Source organism: Olea europaea, chromosome 2, assembly GCF_002742605.1.
Source record: "Olea europaea var. sylvestris chromosome 2, O_europaea_v1, whole genome shotgun sequence".
Taxonomy (NCBI): Eukaryota; Viridiplantae; Streptophyta; class Magnoliopsida; order Lamiales; family Oleaceae; genus Olea; species Olea europaea.
The window spans coordinates 29,083,179-29,093,223 of record NC_036238.1 but is presented as its reverse complement, the minus strand read 5'-3'; the positions used below and the strand labels follow the sequence as shown (position 1 = coordinate 29,093,223).

Below are 10,045 nucleotides of genomic sequence, written 5' to 3'. Positions count from 1 at the left end.
GGGTTTATATTTTGAGTGCTGGATCGAAACGGTCAAAGATATTCTTTTGTCTTATCTCATTAAAAATCTTAAAAGGGATTGAACTCCCAACGGCTCTATTCTTTGTAATGGGAGAATTACAGCCTGGATCCCAAACCTTTCAAAACATTGCAAATTCTACCCAAACCTTTCATTTCTACAGCTGGAGTCCCAAACATTTTATTTCAATTGCATCTGATGGACAAATCCCACAAAATTAAAAATTCACCTATTTTGACCAGTTAAATGAAGGATAACTCGTAATGTTGCATTTTCTCAAATAAAACAATTTAAATAATTAGATTAAAAATCAAAAAGAAAAGAAAGAAAAGAGAAATATGCACCCTAGTCCCATCAACCCATCCATCCCAACTAAAATCAAATCAAACTCACAATTCACTACCATCGCCACCACCCACTATCGACGCACAATTGTTGGTCTCGGTGCTTACCACAACCACATCTTCAGTTGATGGAGCAATACAAAGTGTGGTAATCGAAATCTAGGAAAGCATAGACCATTAATTAGTAATTGAAGTACAGTTAGGATTCAAATGGTGGACGCACTATTCTTCAAGTTTTTCTAAGCCCCGTTAGATGGCCATTATTTGTAAAAATCAATATTTTTTTTAGAAAAATATATGATTAAAAATGAATATATAGAAAAAAGAGTTTTCAAATAATTGTTGTCAAACAAAGATTGAAATTGATTGAGGTAAATTATAACCCCCATAAATGCTATACGATCTCGTAATCATAAAGTGTTAATTTTATTTTGATCATTTTAGAAGTTATAAATTGTTAAACTAGAAAAATAACAATTTCGATTTTTTATTTTTTATGAACATCCATTAACTTTGTTTTGATGTCTGAACAATGAAATCGCTAAACTGCAAAATCAAACCGAAACTGTTTTTCTAAAACCATTGGTTTGATTCCACATAGATTCGTCAACGTTTTGACTTTGAACCAAATCAAACCGATTCAAAGTGGTTTGATTTTAGATTTCAATTTTTGCAAATTGTTTCAAACCGTCAAACCTTTTACAAAATAATAATAATAATAATAATAACAATAAAAATATGAAAATAAATTAGTCTAAATTTTTATTTAATCTAATTAAAACTTAATACATTTCAGTTAAAAAGATACATCCATATTGGAAATAATTCAATTAAACTCAATTAGACAATTTTACATCTCAATTAGTTAATTAAATCATATCCAAATATCTATTAGTCATCACAATTATGAATGTAAAACTATCAAATTGGATAAAGTGTTGAACAACTGTTGCTAAACCATATTCATAGATTCTCTATTGCAATTGAGCAAACAATTAAATCTAAAATTTAATTCGAACTTACATATTTCATTTTCTTCTATTAATAATTTTCTCAAATTTTGCCTGAATTCAAGTCAGATTATGCAAATTCTTTTATTTTTTTGGTAATTTTTTTTTACATCTTTATTGGTAGTTATGTTGTTTTGTTATAATAATTGTCGAGCTCCCTTGAAGTAATTCGCTAATATTTGGATGGAGTAAACGTATTGGATGATTCACAAATAATCACAGTAGTTAGATATTATTGTATTTGAATGAAAAGAAGAAATCGTGTATTACAATTGTAGATGGACATCGTTACCATCGACTAAGAGTTCAAATATTTATATCATGTTGTTGCATTATAATGATTATAATTATATAATTTTGATTTGTAATTTTTTTAGTAATACAGTTTATGTTTTAACATGATATTTTAGACTATTATTTATGATTTAACTTATTTGATATGTATTAATATTTTCATTGTTAAACCGTGGTTTTAAATGGAATCAAACTGAAAAAATGATTTAGTTTAAAAATTGAAGTGATTTGATTTGATTTGAAAAAATTTCAAATCGCTTTAAAAGATTTAATTTGAAAATTTGCCTCAAATCGTTCAAATCGAACTGTGTTCACCTATTGTCACTAACTTCATAACGTAAAACTATCAAATTGGATAAAGTGTTGAACAACTGTTGCTAAACCATATTCATAGATTCTCTATTGCAATTGAGCAAACAATTAAATCTAAAATTTAATTCGAACTTACATATTTCATTTTCTTCTATTAATAATTTTCTCAAATTTTGCCTGAATTCAAGTCAGATTATGCAAATTCTTTTATTTTTTTGGTAATTTTTTTTTACATCTTTATTGGTAGTTATGTTGTTTTGTTATAATAATTGTCGAGCTCCCTTGAAGTAATTCGCTAATATTTGGATGGAGTAAACGTATTGGATGATTCACAAATAATCACAGTAGTTAGATATTATTGTATTTGAATGAAAAGAAGAAATCGTGTATTACAATTGTAGATGGACATCGTTACCATCGACTAAGAGTTCAAATATTTATATCATGTTGTTGCATTATAATGATTATAATTATATAATTTTGATTTGTAATTTTTTTAGTAATACAATTTATGTTTTAACATGATATTTTAGACTATTATTTATGATTTAACTTATTTGATATGTATTAATATTTTCATTGTTAAACCGTGGTTTTAAATGGAATCAAACTGAAAAAATGGTTTAGTTTAAAAATTGAAGTGATTTGATTTGGTTTGAAAAAATTTCAAATCGCTTTAAATGATTTAATTTGAAAATTTGTCTCAAATCGCTCAAATCGAATCGTGTTCACCTATTGTCACTAACTTCGTAACATCCAAGTAAATATTTATCTAGAATTCAAGATTCTATAAAATGAACGGAAGAGCACGAAGATCTTATACAATAAGTTTAAATATTAAATTATCGATCCAGTGTTGAATGTGCTCACTCCCACCAATGCATACAAAATATTCTCATTGCGACGATGCTCATTCGTTTTTATCATCATCACCTCCTTCAACTTGCCATACGAATATTCAGTATGCAAATTGCAAATAATGCTCATGAGTGGAGCTACTGGATCAAAGGAAAATACATATTGATTCTTTCTCTTTCACAGAATTCAATGCTGCCTTGTTTATTGTGCCTCAAAAACGAAGATTTCTAGGATAGCCCAAAAACGACTCGACAAAAATAACACGGTCAGCACCTCGTGTCCTCCATGCTTATGTGTCAATTTCAATGTACACCTTTCCCTTGCTTTCGTTTACGACGACACCTGTTTTGTGTACTTTGTCTCTACTAGGCCCCTTCTGCTCTCTTTTCTCATTTATTTATATTCCTTTGCTTTAATAACAAGACCGCATAAAACCTGATCAGAAATAAAATAGATTTACACATTTTTTGTTGAAAATGAATTATACATTTAATTTTGGTTTAAATAGGGAGGGCCCTTTTGGTTTTCAGTGGCGTTGAAGCTTATTTTATTGATTTTCATAGATTTTTGTTGGGTTTACAGTGGAAGGTTTGAAAATGAGTGGGAATGAGAGGGAAGAAGAAATTGTGTTTGAGATTTGTGTGGTGGTTCCAAAGAAAAGTGAAAAGCAAGGGGACGAGAGCAGTCTTGATTGTGTTGAGGTTCTTGCTGATGAGTTCAAGAAAGGAGGACTAATTGTTGAAAGAGTTATTGGCCTTCAAAATGAATTTATCAAGGTTTGCCCAATTTTATTTTTCCTCTCTTCGCTGTTGATTTGGATTTATGTAGTTTATTGGGAATTAATTGCATTATTCTGATCTCAAGTTTGTCTGACCTGTTATCTTCTAATTTGTTAAACTTTTCGGTTCATGCATCTGTTAATCTTATGAGAATAATTATGTTATTAGTTACAGGTAATCACATAATCTTTTCTTAGGTAAATCATGTTCATTTTACAGGTCGATTCTGTCTGTTGTGTGCACTTTTGCAAATAGAGAAAATCTTTAATTAATAATCAACCATTATTTATTTTTATTTTTTATTTTTTTGGGGTCCGATTGCTAGTTTTCCATTTTGTATTTTTCAGTTGTCAGCACCATTGGAGATTCTGGGGAAGGCTGCGGCTGAGTTGCAATTCACAAAACGAACTCATATAGGTAGCAGTCATGCAGTACTCATTAGTCTTTTGCTTATTGTGCTTCCCCAGCAGTGTGCGTTTATATTTACCTAGAAAATCTTGATTGCCTGTTTGGTAGGAAGAAAGAAAAAGAAGCTAAATTTATTCGCATTCTGTCTATGTATAAAACGTGCACTGAACGTCCTGTGCTTATTTCAGGAATGGATTTGCCATTTGAATGGGATGAGGTAGAAGCCTTTGTTAGGCAACCTGATGGATCCTTGTTCACTTGGTGTGAGCATTTCCGTTGCTACAATCACATAATATACGGGATTGTGAGTTATTTATATTCTTTGTGCACGGTTTAGTATTATTCTTGATGCTTAATTTTTTTCATTGCAAGCACATGCAAAATAAGATGAATATTTTATAGATGAAAACAAGCGGAAGAAGCTCCTAAGAAGTTGGGCACTGAACTGGTGGGACTTTACAACACAGCCAATTGACGAGATATATTTATACTACGGAGTGAAGGTAAATGTCAAATGGTGTTGGTAGCTGTACTTTTGCTACATTCATTTATAAGCTGCTCCTTAATATTCATTTTCTTCATAGTAAACCACATTCACCACATTCATCTCATTTAGTAACTGTGAATGTGTTGTGCTTGTAGATTGCCATCTACTTTGCTTTCCTCGGAAAGTACACAAGGTGGTTGTTGTTTCCAGCTACATTAGGACTTACAATGCAGTTGGTTGATTTTGGGTAGGCCATATTTAACTTCGTCTTATATTAGCATTTCTATTAAGATGGATTAGACAATACTCAACAATTTAAATAAGAAAAGAAGTTAAAATGTTGCTTTACACCCACAAGTACTATCGAATATTGTACACCAGACGTGGACATCTATGTCAAATTTTGTGCTTTTTATTACTCTTATTGAGGGATGCTTTCTTTTGCTTTTTGTTAACCCCAGGTCAATACAACTTTTGGTTCTCCCTATTTTCTTCATATGCCTGATTTCTTGGGCCGTGTTGTTTTTCCAATTCTGGAAACGAAAAAATTCAGCTCTTTTAGCTAGGTATGTGTAATCCGGTTTTTGAACAGCTATAACAGTTTCCATCTGATGTGGATACTTTTAATTGCATTTCTTTACAAATATCTTTTTGCACTCATGTTTCCACATCCTGTTGTGTTATCATGTCCGGATGATACAGGTGGCATATTAATCATTTGGCGGGTACAGAATCGGATTATAAATTTTTCCAAGTGGAACAGAGCTCATTAACATCCCCTGCAGAACTTATGATGAAAAGAGGGATGGATAGTATGAAAGAGAAAGCATTCTTCCAAAGAGAAGAATGGTTCAGATGGTTGATGAGATTTAGAAATGATGCCATTATTATATTGAGTATCATATGTCTCCAGCTTCCTTTTGAATTGGCTTATGCTCATCTCTATGAAGTTATTGGGTCTGACTTCTTGAAGTGAGTTACTTGATCTCATTAATTCCGTGATGCTTTCCTAAATATATCCACCCAACCCCTCAGGACAAAGGACAAGAAACTCCTTATGTAAGTGGTAGAATACTTGGCCCTAGATGTTTTTTGTTTCCTACAATTGTTCAGGTTCCAAAATGGCATGGCGGAAAAGGATATCTGTGGATGACCCTAGATTTATTGTGAAATTAAAAGAGAAAATTTCCAGTTTGCGTAATTGAGTTTTCGTCCTTGCTTTGATGGTCTGTCTAAGCTGATCAAATCAGTGAGGATAAAAATGTTAGCTTTAATTTACGCACAATATTTATTTATTTATTTATTATTATTTTTTTTATGAATCTTACAACTTGGCCCTTGTTTGACAACCATTATTGGGGGAAAAAGTTTCAAATAGTAATTTTTATGAGAATATGTGGTTAAACATTAGGGAAAAGTTTTGGATTTACTTGTATAATAAAATTATGTGAATGTGTGGTTAAAATGAGTACGTAGAAAAAAGTGTTTAAAAGTAATGGTTGTCAAACTGGAGCTTAATATGATGACAAATTTCTCTTTCTGAAAGTTTGCAATGAAAAATGGTGTATGTTACATTACAGTTTTGTTTGATTCTTAATGAATGATATGTAATATTTGCTAACTCAAATGCTGACTGCATTTGTTCATTATTATGAAATTCATGTTTAGATGAACATAACGAAAAAGAGTCTTGCTTTATATGAGATCCAACTTCTTTCTTCCAGTTCTTCTTCACTGGGTCATGCATGTATAGCCTTTAACTGGTTCAAGAGAGATTAAAACAAAGAAGTATCTAAAAAATAAATGCTAGTAAATTGTTCTCTCATTTATAACAACTTACATCTCATTTCATATGGTATTAGAGAAGGTTGATGATCTTGAGTTTGTCTTCCCACCACTCATTAGGAAAAATTCCATGCATAGGTTCGAGGAAATAAAATAATTAAATACCAAAATTATTTATTAGTTTGAAGCTTTTACATGGGAAGTCATTTGTAGGTTATGGTTTTGGAAACAACTGTTGTTAAATTCAGAAACTCGTTTTTATGAAAATGATTTTGGCGTTATGACATCCTTTCAAATGCATTTTTTCCAGGTTTTGTCTGACAGCAGTTTACCTCCTTGCAATTCAGTACTTCACCAGAATGGGGGGAAAGATATCAGTGAAGCTTGTTAAATGTGAAAATAATGAAAATGAAGAGTATAGAGCTCGCAGTTTGGTCTACAAGGTAGACAAAAGAAATCTATATATCTCCTTGTCGTTTAATGTATTTTTAAGTCCTTTACTTACCTTTTCTTCCTCCAGGTGTTTGGTCTTTACTTTATGCAGACATATATTGGAATATTCTACCACGCTCTATTGCATCGCAACTTAATGACCCTTCGCCAAGTATTAATCCAGCGTCTAATTATATATGAGGTGAAAAAATATAGTGGTCTTTTTGCCATTTCTCTATCTGTATTTAACTCTTGTAGTTACATATTTCTATGCTGGAACTGTGCCTAAGGTGCTGGAAAATCTGATGGAGAATTCTATACCATATTTGACATATAGCTTCAAGAAATTTAGAGCCGTCCGGTAAACATTTTCTTTATCAATTTTATCGTTTGACTGCAATTTAAATCATATTGATTAACTTACCAAAAACAAACTGCTTATCTCTGAAGGAACAAGCAAAAGCGTGAACGAGGGTCATCTACAGGGAAGGTACGGTGCTTTCCTAGGGTAGAGAAGGAATATCTGAAACCTACTTATGCTGCAAGTATTGGCCATGAACTTGAAGATGGACTCTTTGATGGTAATGTATAGAATTTTATGTATCTTAGCCCCTGATTGACAACTAGCATTTTGGGGAAAATAGAGTTTTGAATGGTGATTTTTCGGAGAATGCGTAATTAAAAACTAAAAAGTAGGGAAAGTTTTGGGTTAACGTGTAGCATGTTTTATTGTGCGAATGCATGGTTGAAAATGAGTATGTGGAAAAAAGAGATTGAAAATAATGGTGGTCAAGACATGGGCTTAATAATAAGACGACAATATGGAAGAGGAGAACTCATCTACTCATTGAGATTGATTCTTCTTAATATTTGATTTGAGCTGGTGGTCCTTACCACTTAGGTTGTATGCATGCGTGATGAACTATCTCATCTAAAAGCTTAAGCTATTGAAGAGACGTCGCATTTATTTGTTTAAATTTTGTCTTCGACATGCACAGTCTTCATAAGTAGGTGGAGACGAATCTTAATTCAGGTCTTTTGCATACTTTGATATCATGTTGAATCACCACATCTAAACTATGAAGGACATATTTTAAATTTAGTCTATACTACTACAGTTTAGTGTGTTGCATGCAGAATCAATGCTGTAATAAAAACTCAAAAAGCCTTTTCAATTCTAATACAATTACTATGTCCTAAGCTATTAAGGGCCTGCTTTGTGGGGCTTTTGCTTTATATGGAAGAGCTTTTTGAGGAAGCTACTATGAGCGAGCTTCCTCTAAAAGCTCTTCCAAGCCAACGAACCACTCCTAGGAAATTATTGAAACAGGCTGAAGTTTCTTAGTCTCACAAGTAGTTTTTGAGTTTTCAAAACCTCCTTCAAATATGCCTTTAGCCTCTTGGAGAAGTGCTTCAATGATGTAACGTATTGCATTGACTCTACTTTATATGTTTCATTTTAAGGTGAAAATAAAATGAACATCTTTATTTTTTCTATTTCTTCAGACATTTAAAAATCTATGACTGCTAGCAGATTTTCTGGAGTTAGTATTGCAGTTTGGGATGATCATGATGTTTGCTTGTGCATTCCCACTAGCTTTCGCCTTTGCCACTCTGGTACAATGGAATTTTTCATTCTTTCCTAAAAACAAAGTGGAAGATGGGAGATCTTTTTCTTTGTGTCAAACTATAATAACGGCTTATATTGCATGCTTGACTCGAGCAGAATAACCTGACTGAGATGAGGACAGATGCACTAAAACTACTAGCCATGATGAGACGGCCTACACCTCGTGGTGATGCGACCATTGGAGCTTGGCTAAATATATTTCAGGTAGTAATTGTTAAACCACTTCTTCTACAAGCTCAAGCTTTTAAAAGAGGGATAATCTAAAAGCTCAAGCCATTAAAGAGGAGCATATTTATTTATTTAAATTTAGATTTCAACACGGCCCCTTGCATGCAAATCAAATTCATTTTTTTATATCAATGACCTGTTGCATGCACAATTTTTATAAATGAGTGAAGAGACAAGAACACAGGGCCATCTAACATCAAATCACCTCATTTAAAAGCTTAATTGTTAGATAGGGAACACATTTATTCATTTAAATTTAGTCTACAAAATAATTTCTCTACGCCTGGACCACACCAGCATTTATCAGTTTTACTTTACTTTTACACTCCCCTTTTTTGTAACTCTGGCCCGTATCTTCAATTTCAGTTCCTGATAGTGATGTCAATTTGCACGAATTCGATCCTCCTGGTGTGCTTGTATGATCAGGATGGAGAATGGAAAATATCGCCTGGTCTTGCGGCCATTCTCATAATGGAACACATACTTTTGTTCATTAAATTTGGATTTTCTCGAATTGTCCCTGAGGTATGATATGTTGAAATTCGTTTTATACTACTCACTATAGATAAAAAATTGTCAACTGTCCCACTGTGTGGAAATGAACTGTATGCTTTATTTTTATTTTTTGACAAATAGGAGCCTGCTTGGGTAAGAGCTGCACGACTGAAAAATGCTACTCAGGCAGCAGAGATGTGTTCTAAGCAACTCTTGAGGAGTATATCAGGCGATGATAAGATTCTTAGCCCAATGAAAAAGCATGCATAGGGTGGGAGATATACTGTCTGTACGAGCCATAAGAAGGGAAACCTGGACAGGCAAAATAGAGCATCAACTCTGATATTAAGTCGGGGGTTGAAGATAATCTGTGCAAACATTAACTTTCTTCTGTATGGATAAAATGGTGGTGCTTCGTGTTATATATCATTTTGATGAAGCTCTGTCCATGGTGTAACATATGCTTGCACACGATAAATCTTGGTTTTTCAGGTTATGAGTTGAAGAGTAATTTGTACTCAGAGATGGCATCTTGGTACATCAAATTGGACAGGATCGTGTAGAACTCACAAAAATGTATGCTCACTATCCCGAGTTGCCAGTCTTTTGTTTGAAGAATGTAATATGCTATTCTTTTTTGAGCTGTCATATTGCTATTCTTTGACTGTATTAAAAACATAAATTGCTTTCAAATGGAATCTCGTTTTGCCAATTTTTTGATTGAAGAATGTTATATAGCTAAAAATATAAATTGATGCCCATCTTAATTTTGATATATTATGTTTTAAGTAATGCTATTTAGTACTACTCATGTTAGCACTGGCATTTAAATGTCATTAATTTATAAATCATTTTAAAAATGACAAAAGTGCAATTCAGACTCGCGGGTGCTTAGTAACTGTCTGTGGCAGTGGAGTCGTTCACTTTGTCCAATTTAAGATAATGCTGAGTCTCATTTAAGACGA

General features: G+C 32.6%; 1 protein-coding gene across 1 annotated transcript; it reads left to right on the top strand.

The window, feature by feature from the left end:
• Window positions 1–3,185: 3,185 nt before the first annotated feature.
• LOC111375147 (anoctamin-like protein At1g73020) lies at window positions 3,186–9,792 on the top strand. Its single transcript, XM_022997945.1, has 15 exons — window positions 3,186–3,612; window positions 3,963–4,032; window positions 4,212–4,349; window positions 4,411–4,526; window positions 4,666–4,757; window positions 4,972–5,076; window positions 5,213–5,482; window positions 6,606–6,738; window positions 6,816–6,929; window positions 7,018–7,088; window positions 7,178–7,308; window positions 8,262–8,344; window positions 8,454–8,561; window positions 8,952–9,110; window positions 9,222–9,792. Exons 1-15 carry the CDS (start codon window positions 3,433–3,435, stop codon window positions 9,348–9,350), a joined length of 1,899 nt encoding a protein of 632 aa, XP_022853713.1. The 5' UTR covers window positions 3,186–3,432; the 3' UTR covers window positions 9,351–9,792.
• The last annotated feature ends 253 nt before the right edge of the window (window positions 9,793–10,045 follow it).

Coding starts and splice junctions, on each gene's coding strand:
- LOC111375147 (XM_022997945.1), top strand. CDS start 3,433: ATGAGTGGGAATGAGAGGGAAGAAGAAATTGTGTTTGAGATTTGTGTG. Junction 6,739..6,815: donor CTCGCAGTTTGGTCTACAAG/GTAGACAAAAGA, acceptor TTCTTCCTCCAG/GTGTTTGGTCTTTACTTTAT. Junction 6,930..7,017: donor AGCGTCTAATTATATATGAG/GTGAAAAAATAT, acceptor ACTGTGCCTAAG/GTGCTGGAAAATCTGATGGA.